Source organism: Oncorhynchus clarkii, chromosome 33, assembly GCF_045791955.1.
Source record: "Oncorhynchus clarkii lewisi isolate Uvic-CL-2024 chromosome 33, UVic_Ocla_1.0, whole genome shotgun sequence".
In the NCBI taxonomy this organism is placed as follows: domain Eukaryota; kingdom Metazoa; phylum Chordata; class Actinopteri; order Salmoniformes; family Salmonidae; genus Oncorhynchus; species Oncorhynchus clarkii.
The window spans coordinates 1456498-1476339 of NC_092179.1; the positions used below are offsets into that span (position 1 = coordinate 1456498).

A 19842-nucleotide genomic window follows, 5' to 3' on the forward strand; every position below is an offset into this window, starting at 1 on the left:
TGGTGTCAAGGTAGAAAAACAGAATTCTGTAATGCTTTATAAAGCCTGCTGGTATAATGCTTCATGATGTTTTTATAATGCATTGTCACAAGACTTTTGTCACAAGCATGTATGGCCCCATAATGTCTTAATAATCATTCATCACGATACTGCTAAACACCAGCCAGTTGAAATGTTGATACACAGAGAGACCATAACATATTATAAGCCGTATTATAAAGACGTAACACATGTGTGTGTGTGCTCATGTGTGAGTGTGTATTTGCATGCATGAGTGAGTGCGTGTAACCAAAAGCCTCTCACCTTTGTTGTAGCGTATGCCCAGTGTGACGGCACATCCGAACAGGGCGAGGAGAGAGGCAAGCAGCACGCCAGCCAGCACCACCTCCATCTGCGTCCTCCTGCCCAGGGGACTGGGGAGCTGGATGCCGCCCTTCCGGAAGCCAACCTGTGGAAATACATGAGTCAGAGACAGAAGCAGAGGATGGGATGGGATGACATCACATCACAAGTACCACAGACATAGTCAAGAGGGCCTCCATTCATGCAGAACTGTGGTGGAGTTCTAACACTCTCTGCACATGATTCCTGTGTTCACCCTTCCAGTTTTTTCCCACCTGCCTGAATATATAAAAAAATATATACACACATTTTAAGCCTCCATTCCTCTTTCCGAGTGACTTTCTAATGAATTAAATACCGCTATGAGGTTAATCTCGGAACCGAGAACCCAATTTCGCATGATCAAATCAAATCAAATGTATTTATATAGCCCTTCGTACATCAGCTGATATCTCAAAGTGCTGTACAGAAACCCAGCCTAAAACCCCAAACAGCAAGCAATGCAGGTGTAGAAGCACCTGACTGATCACTGGCCAGCTCTCGATTTGGCATTCACTCTGTCACGAGGCACTACTATGAAGTATCAATTTAGTGTAGGTTAAAAAAAAATTAAACAATGACATTGTTTTGCACTCAGTAAGGGAGGATGTGGGGGTTGAACCCCGGTCTCGGGTGGGGATTAAAAATAAATATGAAATTACTAACACTAACTTTGCTGATCGCTACTTTATTGAGGAACAATTAACTTACTATAACTGAGCTATGTAGTTGTCCCACCTATGTCACACCCTGATCGGTTTCACCTGTCTTTGTGCTTGTCTCCAACCCCCCAGGTGTCGCCCATCTTCCCCATTATCCCCTTTGCATTTATATCTGTGTTCTCTGTTGCAAGTTCGTCTTGTCAGGTCTTACCAGCGTGTTTCCCATTTTCTCAAGTTTCTGTTTCCTAGTTCTATTCTGCCTGCCCTGACCCCGAGCCTGCCTGCCGTTCTGTACCTTACTGACTCTGCCCTGGATTATGGACCTCTGCCTGCCCTTGACCTGTCTTTTGCCTTCCCCCTGTTTGGGTCAATAACCATCTGTGATTCTTGCTGTCTGCATCTGGGTCTTATCGTGAGTTCTGATAACCTAGCCGTCTTAAGAAGAATGCACTAACTGTAAGCTGCTCTGGATAAGAGTGTCTGCTAAATTACTAAAATGTCAATTTAAAATGGGGTAGCATACAGTATGTGACTCAGAGACTGACATTAGAGTCTGAAAGACACCTCCTAATCGCATAAGCCAGGAGTATTTTTTTGGTTGCACGAACATTATGATCACTTGCCTGAAAATGTAAATGAGCTATTTACACCCAGAAGTGCCATATACACTAAGTATACCAAACATTAAGACCACATTCCTAATATTGGGTTCCACAATCCATGTCTCAACTGTCTGAAGGCTAAAAAAAACATTCTTTAACCTGTCTCCTCCCCTTTATCTACACTGATTGAAGAGGATTTGACAAGTGACATAAATAAGGGATTATAGCTTTCACCTTGATTCACCTGGTCAGTCTATGTCATGGAAAGAGCAGGTGTTCTTAATGTTTTGGAATTATTTGTATTTTGGTTGTTATCAGTAAAACAATTCTCAGAGCAGACTCAACTTTCCCAACTGCCATAAATGCTATGAATTGTTTCACTTAAACAATGAGGAGGAACCAGAAATTTCAGTTTAAGGCTATTGGAATTCTTTGCCGTTTGGTTTTAACTTGTTTTATTACCTGCCCAATGGGGCAACCACAGAGCAGGCTCAACTTGATCAACTGCTCAAGTTCAATTGCTACAGGCAATAAGGCAACCCTCAATGGCAATCCCTGTTACTAGCCAGGTACTATACCGCTGGACCACAGGCTCTGCACACATTACATGTTTAAAGGTAATGTGCTACTACTGTTCATCTGTAGTAATAATCCACTGAACCTTCTACACACTTTTCCTCAGACAATAATGTCCTCTAAAATCAGTACTGTACATCTATGTGTCACTGGGCTCTGTCATCTATGATGGCACTTAGTTCTGACTGTTTACAATGACATTTCAGGGACCAAATTCAAGAGAAAGCAAGAGACAGACATGACAAATCCATTGTTCACAAATCCATTGTTCTTCCTTTTTTATGGTTTCCCACATAACATCATACTTTGATTAAGTATTTTCTGTTTCTCATTGTTGGGCTAATAGAACATGAGTTTAAGCCCAGATTCTGTGTAATAAGGCTCCGGGGTGAAGTTTCCCCTAGGTACCTTAGCCATTAGCGGGGAAAATTAAAAACTGACCCATGATCGGCGTACAAGTTGAATTCACCCTAGTCCTATAATAAACACACTGACATTGTGTGGCCTCTCCATTTTCATTGACCTCTGACCCCCACACATCAACCAATGAGCTCAGACTGACCTCCACACTGTCCGGAGACATGCCTCCATCGGCTGGGTTTTCTGCCGCCTCCTCCTCCTCAAATGTTGCACGCTTGTAGCTGGACATCTGCATGGGGAAGAAAGGAAGAAAAGAGTTTGCATCAATAATAATAGAAGATAAATACAAAAATAAGAGAAAGAGAGTAAGCAGTACAGAGAAGTTACAGGACATCACATCAGTACCGACTTGGAATGAAGGAATGTATTAGAGAAAACAACCAGGCCACACATGAAAGAGAGGGAGAAGAATGGAAAAAGGAGAGAGAGATCCCCCTGGGGTTTCTCATCCCTGCCATTCCGTCACACTGCATTACCCCCTCTTCACACACTAAGGTGTGTGTGTGTTTAGTGATGGAAAACAGAACACAGGAGTATGTGTTTGTGTGTCCTGATCTTGATGCGTTTTGTGAAACTTTGATGATCGTCATTTCTGTCCTTTGTAGAATGATCATCATGTGACTACTACGTCTTTGTAACATGGCCCCCTTGTGAGTGGCCCCTGAGCTGAGCCAGACACCCCCCACTCAGAACAGAGCAGCAGACTAAATACAGGAGCGTCAGGGGATGGATCCAAATCCTTGTGTTTAATTAACCTTCTCAGGTTATAACATACCACACGCACAAGCACGACACACACACAGTGTTTATTTAACAATGGATAACTACAGTAATGTTTGAGTTACACAGGCAAATCTAAATAACTTCCTCATGCATGGTTAGGTTCATTTCTTGGTGACAGGGGGCATTATTTTCACAGATCATCCCTTCTTCAATTTTTTTGATTATTTACGTAAAAAAATACCTAAAGTTGTATTACAAAAGTAGTTTGAAATGTTTTGGCAAAGTTTACAGGTAACTTTTGAGATATTTTGTAGTCACGTTGCGCAAGTTGGAACCGGTGTTTTGCTGGATCAAATGTGCCAAATAAATTGACATTTTGGATATATATCGAAGGAATTAATCGAACAAAAAGGACCATTTGTGATGTTTATGGGACATATTGGAGTGCCAACAAAAGAAGCTCGTCAAAGGTATTATTTCTGTGTTTTGCGTCGCGCCAGCAGGGTTGAAATATGCTTTCTCTTTGTTTACGGAGGTGCTACCCTCAGATAAAAGCATCGTTTGCTTTCGCCTGAAAAGCCTTTTTGAAATCTGACATGTTGGCTGGATTCACAACAAGTGTAGCTTTAATTTGGATTCTTACATGTGTGATTTCATGAAAGTCAGATTTTTATAGTAATTTATTTGAATTTGGCGCTCTGCATTTTCACCGGCCCAGAGGTTAAAAACAACTACATTTAAGACAACATAATAATTCAAAGCAGAAGTGTTAGAAATGAAACAAATTCATTGGACCAGCGCCGGAGCGAAAATGACGGAGTGAATGGTAGCCATACAGAGAGTTTGCCATCAAAGTAGAAAAGAAAACACAACCGTAGTGTATTTCAGCTAACTACTCAAACACATAGCATAACTGTTTTACTGCCATTCTATTTATTTAAATGTGTTGAATGGTCTAATGCACTGGTCTAATGAATGTGTTTGTTTTCGAATGCTCAGCATGGAATTATTACGTTGCGTTAACCTTCATTATTTTAAACCTAGATCCATGGGAAAGAGAATCAGTTCTTCAACCTTCCCTCAACTACATTAACGGTCTTCTGTGAATACAAACTTTGTTGCATAGAAACACCAGCGCGTTCCTCACCAAAGCCCTTAACATACCACATACCTCTGCCAGTTAAAAGCACTCTCCTCATCACAGATAACTCCATAACAGTCTCTGTATGACACTAATTCTAAGAATGCCCTCATGCTAGACTGGCTTGTATGGAAGACGAGCTCGGGGATGACATTCCAAACAATGAACTTCCCAACTCATCTAAACAACATTCTCTCTAAAGGTAAATGTTAGGTTCCATCTGTGACCTGTTCCAACTTCCAACCCTTTTAGATCCTACAGTGGGGAGGGTCGTAATGGGCCGTTGTCTGCATGAGAACATTACTCATCAACAAGCCTCAGAAAGAGCACACTGACATAAGCACAACGTGTCCCTTCAGAAGGCAGTTTGGAAACACTTCCTTGTAAGAATCATTCCAGCGGGCAGAATTTGGAACGTGATGTCTTCATGACAACATTTTCTGGTTGAAAAGAAACCATAAAACAACATGGGAAAATCTCTTGAGACACACGCTTGCACACTAACAGACCCACACACACACTTGCACGCAAAGTACTCTCTGTATGACCTTTCTAATAGGCTACTCTCAAAATCTTCCTTTCATCCGCCCACATCACACCCATTGACCATGTTCCTCTCTCCTTTACACCCCCCCCCCACAGTACTCGTTTCCTCCTATCCAATCCAAAGCCATCACCACAAAATAGACTAGCTTTCTAGGAATCATGTGAGCTCTATTCATGGCATTTCTATCTACAATATTCAGTACGCTGCGTTCTCCTGATCACGACCCAGCTAGGAAAAGGATGTATGCCTGGTAAACCTTGGTCTCTTCCAACAGCCACTTCCTCTATGAGTCCATAAACAAAACCCCATACTATAGATACTGAGCACACGTCATGTCCCTAGCTAGTGGGTATATTGTTATCACATCTTAAAACTGTGACTTGGTATAAGACCCAGGCTACGTACCAAATTACACCCTTTTATCTATTTAGTGTACTACTTTGACCAGAGCCCATAGGGGTCTGGTTTAGAGATTGACTGATTATGATTTTTCAACGCCGATACCGATATCGATTATTGGAGGACCAAAAAAAGCAGATACCGATTAAAATCGGCTGATTTTTATTTATATATTTATAATAATGACAATTACAAAAATACTGAATGAACACTTAATTAACTTAATATAATACATAAATAAAATCTATTTAGTCTCAAATAAATATTGAAACATGTTAAATTTGGTTTAAATAATGCAAAAACACAGTGTTGGAGCTGAAAGTAAAAGTGCAAAGCGCTGTGCTCCAACCATTGCAAAGAGCTGCTGGCAAACACAGGAAAGTGCGGTTTGAATGAATGCTTATGAGCCTGCTGCTGCCAACCACCACGCAGTCAGACTGCTCTATCAAATATCAAATCATAGACTTAATTATAATATAATAAAACACACAGAAATACGAGCCTTAGGTCATTAACTTGGTCAAATCCGGAAACTACAATTTCGAAAACAAAATGTTTATTCTTTCAGTGAAATACGGAACCGTTCCGTATTTTATCGAACGGGTGACATCCATAAGTCTAAATATTGCTGTTACATTGCACAACCTTCAATGTTATGTCATCATTATGTAAAATTCTGGCAAATTAATTACGATCTTTGTTAGGAAGAAATGGTCTTCACACAGTTCACACTTGTAACGAGCCAAGCAGCCCAAACTGCTGCATATTCCCTGACTCTGCTTGCACAGAATTCAAGAGAAGTGGCACAATTTCCCTAGTTAATATTGCCTGCTAACATTAATTTATTTTAGCTAAATATGCAGGTTTAAAAAAAAATACTATACTTGTGTATATTTTAAGAAAGGCATTGATTTTAAGAAAGGGATTGATGTTTATGGTTAAGTACATTGGTGCGACGACAGTGCTTTTTTCGCGAATGCGTGTGTTAAATCATCACCCGTTTTGCGAAGTAGGCTGTGATTCGATGATAAATTAACAGGCACCGCATTGATTATTTGCAACGCAGGACAAGCTAGTTAAACTAGTAATATCACACAACCATGTGTAGTTAACTAGTGATTATGTTAAGATTGATTGTTTTTTATAACATCAATGTAATGCTAGCTAGCAACTTAACTTGGCTCCTTGCTGCACTCACATAACAGGTGGTCAGCCTGCCACACAGTTTCCTCGTGGAGTGCAATGTAATTGGCCAAAATCAGCGTCCAAAAATGCTGATTACCGACTGTTATGAAAACTTGAAAATTGACCCTAATTAAATTGGCCATGCCGATTAATCGGTCGACCTCTAGTCTGGTCAAAACACTATGTAAGATATACAGTAGGGTACCATTTTGGAAGTAACCACAAACAAAGAAATGCAGTAAATACCCACAGCCATTTGGAGTGAAAAGTGATCCTGTTTTGTGATTATTATTACCACCATTATCATTTATTTCTGGATCCCCAGAACTCTGTATGAGAAGTAAACAGTTTCTAAACATTTCCCGAACTCTGTATGGCCAGGGAGGACAAGCAGTCTTTTCACCGAGGCTATAATATGAATCATGAATGTGGAGCAGCCAATTGCATAGGCTGTTGCGGGAACAGCTGGAGGGTTCAGGTGGGGTCATAGGAACGGGGATGACGCTGAACATGTGTGGTTGCTTTACTGGAAATTAGAACGCAACGGTGCCAGTAGGACAGCACCAGAGAAACAATCCCCAGAACTCTGTATGAGAAGTAAACAGTTTCTAAACATTTCCCGAACTCTGTAGGCAGAGTAATTACATAATAGACCAGCATCCTGTCCAGGGGGGGATAATTGTATATCAAGCTACCTCACGCTGCAGAAACAGGAGATAGCCAGGCAGGATCCTTATTAGTCGAATGTACAGTATATACAGAAGAAATGTTGTAAAAGAAAAGTTGTAAAAGCCTATTGTTATTATATTTCGTTATTCCAGTAAAATTTTGATGACAATTTCCCTGAGATAAATGTTGTATATAATGCGCTATGTGCAATTCTGGCTCGGACAAGGCTTACTTACTAACGTTTTAATCTAGTGTATGAGGAGTAACCAGTACATAGAACCGAAACTCAGTGAAGTGAAGTTGGGCTGAACAACACAGAGAGGCCTGCACTGAAATTGGAGTCAGTGGAAGCTGCTGAGGGGAGAACTGCTCATAATAATGTCTGGAATGGAGTGAATGTCCGTCCTCCCTTCAGCAGCCTCCATTGGTTAGAGTATGTGCAACAAATTACTATGGTGGAGGTTAGAGTTACGTTTAGGAGTTGCAATGTTCACACACACACACACACACAGATTCAGTACCAGTCAAAATTTGACACCTACTCATTCAAGGGTTTATCTTAATTTCTACATTGTAGAATAGTAGTGAAGACATAACTATGAAATAACACATAGGGAATCATGTAGTAACCAAAAAAAGTTAAACAAATCAAAATATACTTTAGATTCTTCAATGTGGCCACCCTTTGACTTGATGACAGCTTTGCCCACTCTTGGCATTCTCTCAACCAACTACACCTGGAATGATTTTCCACCAGTCTTGAAAAGAGTTCCCACATATGCTGAGCACTGCTTTTCCTTCACTCTGTGGTCCAACTCAAACCATCTCAATTGGGATGAGGTCGGTTGATTGTGGAGGCCAGGTCATCTGATGCAGCACTCCATCACACTCCTTCTTGGTCAAATAGCTCTTACACGGCCTGGAAGTGTGTTTTGGGTCATTGTCTTGTTGAAAAACAATTGATAATCCCACTAAGCGCAAACCAGATAGATTCCATATCGCTACAGAATGCTGTGGTAGCCTTGCTGTTTAAGTGTACTTTGAATTCTAAATAAATCATTGACAGTGTCACCAGCAAAGCACCCCCACACCATCACACCTCCTCCTCCATGCGTCACGGTGGGAACCACACATGCAGAGATAATGCGTTGGAACCAAAAATCTCGAATTGGGATTCATCAGACCAAAAGGACAGATTTCTACTGGTCTAATGTCCATTGCTCGTGTTTCTTGACCCAAGCAAGTCTCTTCTTATTATTGGTGTTCTTTAGTAGTGGTTTCTTTGCAGCAATTCGACCATGAAGGCCTGATTCACTCAGTCTCCTCTGAACAGTTGATGTTGAGATTTGTCTGTTACTTGAACTCTGTGAAGCATTTATTTGGGCTGCAATTTCTGAGGGCTGGTAACTTATCCTCTGAAGCAGAGGTAACTCTGGGTCTTCCTTTCCTGTGGCGGTCATCATGAGAGCCAGTTTCATCACAGCGTTTCATGGTTTTTGCGACCGCACTTGAAGAAACTTTCAAAGTTCTCGAAATGTTCAGGATCGACTGAACTTCATGTCTTAAAGTAATGGACTGTCGTTTCTCTTTGGTCTTTTACCAAATAGGGCTATCGTCTGTATACCACCCCTACCTTGTCACAACACAACAGATTGTCTCAAACATATTAAGAAGGAAAGAAAACCCCTCAGGGGTGCGTGCTCTGTCCCCTCCTGTACTCCCTGCTCACTCATGACTGCACGGCCAGGCACGACTCCAACACCATCATTAAGTTTGCCGATGACACAACAGTGATAGAACCTGATCACTGACAACGATGAGACAGCCTATAGGGAGGAGTTCAATGACCTGACCATGTGGTGCCAGAACAACAACCTATCCCTCAACGTGATCAAGACAAAGGAGATGATTGTGGACTACAGGAAAAGGAGGTCTGAGCACGCCCCCATTCTCATCGACGGGCTGTAGTGGCACAGGTTGAGAGCTTCAAGTTCCTTGGCGTCCACATCATCAACAAACTAAAATGGTCCAAGCACACCAAGGCAGTCGTGAAGAGGGCACGGCAAAACCTATTCACCCTCAGGAGACTCAAAAGATTTGTAATGGTTCCTCAGAAGGTTCTACAACTGCACCAACGAGAGCATCCTGGTTGGGTTGCATCACTGCCTGGTAAGGCAACTGCTCGGCCTTCAACGGCAAGGTAGGTGACACGTCCTGACCTGCCTGTATTTTCTATGGTAGAGTAGGTCAGGGCGTGACTAGGGGTTTTAGTCTAGTTAATAATTTATATGTGGGGTTCTAGGTTTAATTTTCTATGTTGGGGATTGTGTATGATTCCCAATTAGAGGCAGCTGGTAATCGTTGTCTCTAATTGGGGATCATACTTAAGTTGCATTTTCCACCTGTGGCTTATGGGATATTGTTTATGTTTAGTTGCCTGTTAGCACTGCATTGTCGTCACGGTTTGTTTATTCGTTATTGTTTTGTTTTTTCTAAGTTTCACTTTCTAATAAATAATGTGGAACTCTACTCTTGGTCCGTTTATGCAAACGATCGTGACAGTAGGGCGAACGGCCCAATACATCACTGGGGCCAAGCTTGCTGCCATCCAGGACCTCTATACCAGGTGGAGTCAGAGGAAGGCCCTAAAAATTGTCTCCAGCCACCCTAGTCATAGACTGTTCTCTCTGCTACCGCACAGCAAGCGGTACCGGAGTGCCAAGTCTAGGTCCAAGAGGCTTCTAAAGAGTTTCTACCCCCAATCCATAATACTCCAGAACATCTAATCAAATGGCTACCCAGACTATCTGCATTTGCCCCCCCCCCCCCCCCCCCCCATGCTGCTGCTACTCTGTTATTCTCTATGCATAGTCACTTTAATAACTCTACCTACATGTACATATTACCTCAATTACCTCGACTAACCAGTGCCCCAGCACATTGACTCTGTACTTGTACCCCCTGTATATAGCCTCGCTATTATTATTTTACTGCTGCTCTTTAATTATTTGTAACTTTTTTTTGTATTTTTCTTAAAACTGCATTGTTGGTTAAGGGCTTGTAAGTAAGCACTTCACTGTAAGGTTCTATGTGGGGTTCTAGGTTTAATGTTGTATTCGGCGCATGTGACAAATAAAATGTGATTTGATTTGAGAATGCAATTTTTTTTACTTTTAACAAGTCGCTCCTGTTAATTGAAATGCATTCCAGGTGACTACCTCATGAATCTGTTAGAGAGAAGATCAGGAGTGTGCAAAGCTGTCATCAAGGCAAAGGGTGGCTACTTTGAAGAATCTAAAAATATTTTGATTTGTTTAACACTTTTTTTGGTTATTACATGATTCCGTATGTGTTATTTAATAGTTTTGACATCTTCACTATTATTCTACAATGTAGAAAATAGTCAAAATAAATAAAAACTATGCAATGAGTAGGTGTGTCCAAACTTGTACTGTACACACACACAGAAGCAGGCCTACTTCTTGGGGCTAAATCCACGGGGTGTTCTTCCACCTATACCTAAACGGGATCCAGAGAGTATAAGTTTCCGTATTTGTGTGTATATCTGCATGTGTGTGTGTGTGTGTGTGTGTGTGTCTGTGTACATAAATGGGTAAGAGTGAATCTGCATGCGTGCTTGCCTGTGTGTGTGTGTGTGTGTGTGTGTGTGTGTGTGTGAGAGAAGAGAGAGAGAGGGAGTACCCGTGCTGAGGGAGGCGAAGGGAAGGGAGAGGTTTTCCCGAGCTGCAGGAGTGGTGCGGGACTTTCACTGTGCGGAATGTGATTGTTTGAAGTGGTTTCCTGAGGAGTGTTTTTGAAGGAAAGCGACATTGGTGGAGTTCACCCTGGCACAGTTCAGCCTTCTGCCCCCAAGAGCTGGAAATACAGTCAACCCCCCATCTCAACACTGTATCGCCACAGAGGTCACCACAGTCCCCCACACACATATGCAGGCACGCATACATGCACATACACACATATAGAGATGATACACATTCTGTTGTATAAACACATATACAGTTGTCATGTTATACATACTCTCACGGAAACAAAACCTTCTTTGACTGGGTGAGATGAGGACTCGCTGACTAGAATACTAAGCAAGAGAAAATGACTGAGGGACTGCGTGAGAGAGAGATAAGGAGGACTATGGGAGAGAGGAGAGAGGGTGACAGAGAGAAGTATAGAAAGAGAGAGGGACAGACAGAAAGAGAGAAAGGGGGACAGAGAGAAAGGGAGAGAGGGAGAAGTAAAGAAAGAGAAAATGGAGAGGGATAGACAGAAAGGGGGGAAAGAGAGGGACAGAGAGAAACAGAAAGAGAAGGGGAGGGAGGGGGCAGTTTACTACAGGACCCTGATCCCCCGAGTGTAGGTGCTCAGACACACAGACGCCATGAGACATGGGCGAGGTCCAACTCACTAAACACAAACAATCCCCAGCATCACTCTCAAGCACACACACAGTAAAGGCACACACAAACAAATACTAAAGCTGTGTTTCACTGTGACTTGCCAAGTTGCCTGGGGAAATGTAACCAATAGATGTCACAAAAGTCTTAAATTTAACTAAATGTAATCTACGTATTCCCCAAAGTAATGATTTATCATGAGAGGGCCATAAACAACAACTAGTAATGTTGCATACTCTAAGGTTGAAATCTAACTTTTCTGGTAAAAATTGTTAAACTGCTGAGGTGGTCACTTTTGAGGAAGGACACAAGCTCAAGAACATAGTACACATATGAAATACTATATGAATACAACTTGAAATTACTTATATTTTTTCTAAATGATTAACTATAAGATTTTACCTTCCTTATAACTGTAAAATACATATTTATATATTTTGCTTTAGAGAAAATGACCGGGAATGCGTCCCAAATGGCACCCTATTCCCTACATAGTACACTACTTTTGACCGGAGCACGCACTACTAGGGAGTCATTTAGGATGCAACCCTAGGTCTCTGGGGTCACAGCGCATGCACACACACAAAGTCTTGACCAACTAACCTTGTGGGGACACAATTCAGCCCCATTCAAAATCCTATTTTTCCATAAACCTAACCCGTACCCTTGCCCGAAACCTAAAATTAACCCTAGCTCCTAACCCTACAGTACCAGTCAAAAGTTTGGACACACTTACTAATTCAAAGGTTTTTCTACTATGTCAAATAATAGTGAAGACATAATAATAGTTGTGAAGACAACTATGAAATAACACATATGGAATCATGTAGTGACCAAAAAAGTGTTAAACAAATCAAAATATATTTTAGATTCTTCAGAGTAGCAAAATTTGCACACTCTTGGAATTCTCTCAACCAGCTTCACCTGGAATGCTTTTCCAATAATCTTGAAGGAGTTCCCACATATGCTGAGCACTGCTTTTCCTTCAGTCTGCGGTCCAACTCATCCCAAACCATACTGAATGCTGTGGTAGCCATGCTGGTTAAGTGTGCCTTGAATTCTAAATAAATCACTGACAGTGTCACCAGCAAAGCACACCATCACACCTCCTCCTCCATGCTTCATGGTGGGAACCACACAAGCGGAGATCATCCGTTCACCTACTTGTCTCACAAAGACATGCAGTTGGAACCAAAAATCTCAAGTTTGGACTCATCAGACCAAAAGGACAGATTTCCACAGGTCTAATGTCCGTGTTCCTCCTGTCCCTATGCCAAACGAGTCTCTTCTTATAATTGGTGTCCTTTAATAGTGGTTTATTTGCAGCAATTCGACCATGAAGGCCTGATTCACTCAGTCTTCTCTGAACAGTTGATGTTAAGATGTGTCTGTTACTTGAACTCTGTGAAGCATTTATTTGGGCTGCAATTTCTGAGGCTGGTAACTAACTTATCCTATGCAGCAGAAGTAACTCTGGGTCTTCCTTTCCTATGGCGGTCGTCATGAGAGCCAGTTCCAACATTGCACTTGATGGTTTTACGACTGCACTTGCTTATTTGAGCTGTTCTTGCTATAATATGGACTTAGTCCTATTTGGTAAAATACCATCTTCTGTATAACACCCTTACATTGTCACAACACAATTGATTGGATGAAACGCATTAAGAAGGAAAGAAATTCCACAAATGTACTTTTAACAAGGCACACCTGTTAGTTGGAATGCTAAGAGTGTGCAAAGCTGTCATCAAGGAAAAGGTTGGCTACTTTGAAGAATCTCAAATATATGTTTAACACATTTTTGTTACTACATTATTCCATGTGTTATTTCATAGTTTTGATGTCTTCACTCTTATTTTTTATTTTTTAATTGTAACCTTTATTTAACTAGACAAGTCAGTTAAGAAGAAATTCTTACTTACAATGACAGGCTACACCAGCCAAACCCAGATGATGTTGGGCCAATCGTGTGCCGCCCTATGGGACTCCCAATCACGGCCAGTTGTGATACAGCCTAGAATCGAACCAGGGTGTATGTAGTGACGTCTCAAGCACTGAGATGCAGTGCCTTAGACCGCTGCGCCACTCGGGAGCCCAATGAGTAGGTGTGTCCAAACTTTTGACTGGTACTGTAATTCTAACCTTAACCCTAAGAAATAGCATTTGACCTTGTGGGGACTAACAAAATGTCACCAGCTGGTCCAATTTGTATTTTTTTACTATTCTTGTGGTGACTTCTGGTCTCCACAAGTAAAGGAACACACACACACACTAGCCTCTGCTACAGTGAGATAACAAACCAAACAGACACTGCACCCTGGGAACATCTGAACGGTTGCTGATCTGTACCTAGGGGAAACAGGCAGGGCCATTGAATTAGAAACACTGTCAGGAAACTGACCTTTTACCTCTGATATTGGATCTGTAACAACCCACATTATATGACAACATGCCAAAAATGTATCTTTCAGCTTATCTAAAAATGACGTTTAAAGTCAATAGTGAGAACGGCAATGACATCAGACAGAAACAAAGCAGCACAAAACAGGAACTCTAACATAAATAAACGAAAATGCTTTAGAATCTGTCTTAAACTTTAGGATCGATTATTTCTTGCCCTGACTTCAAGTTGATGGTTTTGTCAATATTTTAGTGTAAACAGTTTCTTTGCAACAAACATCAGCACGAAACAATTTCACCTATCTGTCCCTTGCATCACCAACATAAATACACACACACACACACACACACACACACACACACACACACACACACACACACACACACACACACACACACACACACACACACACACACACACACACACACACACACACACACACACACACACACACACACACACACACACACACACACACACACACTGGGCCGATTTTGTCCTTAGAAGCAGTAAGTAAATAATGTCCCTCTCTTTGCTTACATCTCAGAGCAAACACACTCCCTGTCCCTCTCTCACCACTTTAGTGTTTGACCTTCACAGACACTCACACTGGACCCTCAAAAGGTAGTGTGCGTTTCTGTGTGGATGTGCATATATGTACAGTGCCTTGCGAAAGTATTCGGCCCCCTTGAACTTTGCGACCTTTTGCCACGTTTCAGGCTTCAAACATAAAGATATAAAACTGTATTTTTTTGTGAAGAATCAACAACAAGTGGGACACAATCATGAAGTGGAACAACATTTATTGGATATTTCAAACTTTTTTAACAAATCAAAAACTGAAAAATTGGACGTGCAAAATTATTCAGCCCCTTTACTTTCAGTGCAGCAAACTCTCTCCAGAAGTTCAGTGAGGATCTCTGAATGATCCAATGTTGACCTAAATGACTAATGATGATAAATACAATCCACCTGTGTGTAATCAAGTCTCCGTATAAATGCACCTGCACTGTGATAGTCTCAGAGGTCCGTCAAAAGCGCAGAGAGCATCATGAAGAACAAGGAACACACCAGACAGGTCCGAGATACTGTTGTGAAGAAGTTTAAAGCCGGATTTGGATACAAAAAGATTTCCCAAGCTTTAAACATCCCAAGGAGCACTGTGCAAGCAATAATATTGAAATGGAAGGAGTATCAGACCACTGCAAATCTACCAAGACCTGGCCGTCCCTCTAAACTTTCAGCTCATACAAGGAGAAGACTGATCAGAGATGCAGCCAAGAGGCCCATGATCACTCTGGATGAACTGCAGAGATCTACAGCTGAGGTGGGAGACTCTGTCCATAGGACAACAATCAGTCGTATATTGCACAAATCTGGCCTTTATGGAAGAGTGGCAAGAAGAAAGCCATTTCTTAAAGATATCCATAAAAAGTGTTGTTTAAAGTTTGCCACAAGCCACCTGGGAGACACACCAAACATGTGGAAGAAGGTGCTCTGGTCAGATGAAACCAAAATTGAACTTTTTGGCAACAATGCAAAACGTTATGTTTGGCGTAAAAGCAACACAGCTGAACACACCATCCCCACTGTCAAACATGGTGGTGGCAGCATCATGGTTTGGGCCTGCTTTTCTTCAGCAGGGACAGGGAAGATGGTTAAAATTGATGGGAAGATGGATGGAGCCAAATACAGGACCATTCTGGAAGAAAACCTGATGGAGTCTGCAAAAGACCTGAGACTGGGACGGAGATTTGTCTTCCAACAAGACAATGATCCAAAACATAAAGCAAAATCTACAATGGAATGGTTCAAAAATAAACATATCCAGGTGTTAGAATGGCCAAGTCAAAGTCCAGACCTGAATCCAATCGAGAATCTGTGGAAAGAACTGAAAACTGCTGTTCACAAATGCTCTCCATCCAACCTCACCGAGCTCGAGCTGTTTTGCAAGGAGGAATGGGAAAAAATGTCAGTCTCTTGATGTGCAAAACTGATAGAGACATACCCCAAGCGACTTACAGCTGTAATCGCAGCAAAAGGTGGCGCTACAAAGTATTAACTTAAGGGGGCTGAATAGTTTTGCACGCCCAATTTTTCAGTTTTTGATTTGTTAAAAAAGTTTGAAATATCCAATAAATGTCGTTCCACTTCATGATTGTGTCCCACTTGTTGTTGATTCTTCACAAAAAAATACAGTTTTATATCTTTATGTTTGAAGCCTGAAATGTGGCAAAAGGTCGCAAAGTTCAAGGGGGCCGAATACTTTCGCAAGGCACTGTATATGTGTGTGTGTGCACGTGCGTGTGTGAGGATCCATGTCCTGTACCTTTTCAAACCCCTTTATCTATGAGGACTGGAGGGCAGAGCGCTGCTCACAAACACACACACGCACGCTGCTCACTGGCGACTTAGAAACGGAAGTCAGGGTTCAGCAATCTCCCTTTCCTCTTTTCTTCAATTCGTGACCTCTCTCTCTTCTCTCTGAAAATGAGTCCAAGCCAAAGAGTCACAACAACTCCCTCCCACACAAACACACACTTTTTATTGCCCCTAGCAACAGCCTAACACACACCCCAGGCACAGCGCAGCACAGCTGTCAACAGCTGGTTTAAGGGCAATAAGCTTATTCTCTCAGGTTAGAACAATCATACGAAAGAAGTAGGGAGATAGAAGGAGAGAAAAAAAGAAAGAAAGGAGAGGAAAAAAAAGAGATGGAAGGATAAATGAGAACATTTCCACTTTACTTACCTTTAATAAAGTATTCAAGAGTTAGTCCTTACACTTGTTCTCCTGGTCTCCCTCTCCCACTCTCTCCTTCACTATGCAGTTAGTGAATGACTATAAACACAGCACAAAGAAATTGAAGAGTGAGGGAGGGTAGGAGGAAGACAGTGGGAGTGAAAGAGGGCGAGTTACAGAGTAAGAGAAAGCAGACAGACAGCAAGAGCGAGACAGAGCGAATGAAAAACAGAGGGAGAAAGTGAAGGAGGAAAGGCGGGATTCTGCTAAGGAGGTGGGGGTGGGGAGGACAAACAAAGAAAGAAAGGATAGGGATTGACAGTGTGAGATGAAAACTGATTTTGATGTACTTCTTAGAAAAGGAGAGGAACAAGTGTAAGAAAAGGGGAATTACACAGAAACAAGCATTGATGATGAGATAGAGAGGTGAAGTCGAGAAAGCAGAGAAAGATGGGTAATTTTAGACCATAGAGGGGAAAGGGATGGGGTCCATTTTCTTTGGAAAGCTTGCTTCTGTGTGCATTATTATAAAAAATGTAAAATAAATAAAATGTCCAAGAGTGAGAGAGACAGACAGGTAGAGAGAGAGCAAAATACAGACATACATAGAAGCCTGGCAAGAGAAAGGCTAATTCATATTTTCGTCAGTGTTTTCCTGTTCTTGCAAACATTTTACAAATTGTGGAGTATATTAAACCTAGATTTGGTATCTGTACTGACAATAATAACATACCCATTTATCCATGGAGCGCAACACTCTTAGAAAAAAAACAGTGCCATCTAGAAGCTAAAAGGGTTCTTCGGCTGTCCACATAGGAAAACTCTTTTTGGTTCCAGGTAGAACCCTTTTCTTCGGTTCTACATGGAACCCAAAAGAGTTCTGCCTGGAACCAAAAAGGGTTTTCCTATGTGAACAGCCCGAAGAACCCTTTAGGAAACCTTTTTTCTAAGAGTGTACCAAGCCATTCATCTGTTCAGTGGCCAGTCATCTTGCATTTCCATACCTCTACCCATAGAGGGCGGCCTCCGCCCCCTCCCCTCCCTGGTTACAGTCAGCCACCACAGAGAGATTGCATTCCAAACGGAACGCTATTCCATATATAATGCACTGTTTAGCCAGAGCCTGCATGACTGTTGTTGTTCGCGCACAGAAAGGATATTCTCTTCTCTGCTGACAACAAAATGCTGCCCTAATTAAGCTAGCCACTTGAGCACACTACGAGCGCTGTAAATGAACAAGCACAACAAACAAAACCCGGGAGGCTGCCACAACTCTTATGAAAATCTTACATAAGCAACAGTAGTCCAGTATTGTTTGAACACTAAGCTTATCATGCTTTAATTGATGTGCATCTGTAAAAGGCTGACGAATTTGGTGTGAATGCACACGTATACACACACACAGAGACAAGCTCAAACTAACAAACGTACACATTTCCCTCTTTCCGTCTCAGTCCAACAAACACACATTACAGATGTCATTCCCCTGTTTGTTAGTGTGTGTACACTGAAAAAAATACACGCTCTCTGTTAATCTCTCTCTCCTGTTTCTCTCCTCCCCTGACCCCTACGCATCCCCTTCAGTGCGTCATCAATTAAAGAGAACAGCAGAGTGAGAGTTTAAGAGAGGGAGGGGCAGACGGGGAGAGGGAGGGAGACAGTAGTGTCCTCCCAATGGGGAGAGAATAACGTCACTGATCTAGGCATCAAGGTTACTCCTCTTTCTCTTCTCTCTCTCTATCCTCTACAGAGAGGAAGGGGGGAAGACAACAGGGAGGAAGGAGAGAAGGCTGGAGGAAAGAGCGAAAGAAAGACAAAAAGGGGAGGACCTCAGAAGAATATTCCGGATAAGAAAAAGGACCATGTCCGTCTCTACAGAAAATGTCAAGGATTTCCCCCATTGTTTGGCTCCTTTAATAGGACGTGGCCCTCGTGCCCCTTTACAGTGGTGTAAAGTATTTCATAAAAATACTCCTTAAGTAGTTTTGGTGGGTGGAGTACTGTGTTTGCAAATGATGTCTGAGTGTTGGAGGGTGCCAGTCTGTCCGTAAAACATATGAAATAACAAAAGTGTGCTGTCTGGTTTGCTTAATATAAGGAATTTGATGTACAGCATTTACTTTTACTCAAGTATGACAATTGAGTACTTTTTCCACCACTGTATTTAAGTACATTTAAAACCAGATACTTTAAGATTTTTACTCAAATAGTATTTTACTGGGTGACTTTTACACGAGTCATTTTCTGTTAAGGTATCTTTACTTTTACTCAATATGACAATTTAGTACTTTTTCCACCACTGTGTGAGTGCAATAACCGTGTTCAATTCTCCAGGTGTCTAGTACAAACACACTGTACACAGTCCGCAAGTCTACAAGATTAAGGGAACTACATGTAGTATACACTACATGACCAGAAGTATGTGGACACCTGCTCGTTGAACATCTCATTCCAAAATCATGGGCATCAATATGGAGTTGTTCCGCCCTTTGCTGCAATAACAGCTTCCACTCTTCCAGGAAGGTTTTCCACTAGATGTTGGAACATTGCTGCGAGGACGTGCTTCCATTCAGCCACAAGAGCATCAGAGGTCGGGCACTGATAATGGGCGATTAGGTCTGGCTCGCAGTCGGCATTCCAATTCATCCAAAAGGTGTTTGATGGGGTTGAGGTCAGGGCTCTGTGCAGGCCAGTCAATTTTCCACACCGATATCGACAAACCATTTCTGTATGGACCTCGCTTTGTGAACGGGGGCATTGTCATGCTTTGTCAACAGGAAAGGGCATTCCCCAAACTGTTGCCACAAAATTAGAAGAACAGAATAATTTAGAACATCATTGTATGTTGTAGCATTAAGATTTCCCTTCACTGGAACTAAATGGGCCTAGCCAGAACCATGAAAAACAGCCCCAGATCATTATTCCATTCCACCAAACTTTACAGTTTGTATTATGCATTGGGCAGGTAGGGTGTCTGGTTTGAGAAAC

General features: G+C 41.9%; 1 protein-coding gene across 5 annotated transcripts in view; it reads right to left on the minus strand.

Annotated features, from left to right (window-relative positions):
• Nucleotides 1–19842, minus strand: part of LOC139392571 (endothelin-converting enzyme 2-like) — an 85823-nt gene that overhangs the window by 57637 nt on the left and 8344 nt on the right. For 3 of the 5 annotated variants that reach the window (XM_071140624.1, XM_071140623.1, XM_071140628.1), the window contains exons 3-4: nt 2784–2870; nt 304–448 (exon numbers count right to left, since the gene is read on the minus strand). In XM_071140624.1, the coding sequence (XP_070996725.1) occupies nt 304–448; nt 2784–2870 (232 nt within the window). Of the gene's footprint in view, nt 1–303; nt 449–2783; nt 2871–16441; nt 16597–16863; nt 17074–19842 lie in introns of those variants that run through there. The other 2 variants (XM_071140626.1, XM_071140627.1) reach the window with 2 other exon arrangements.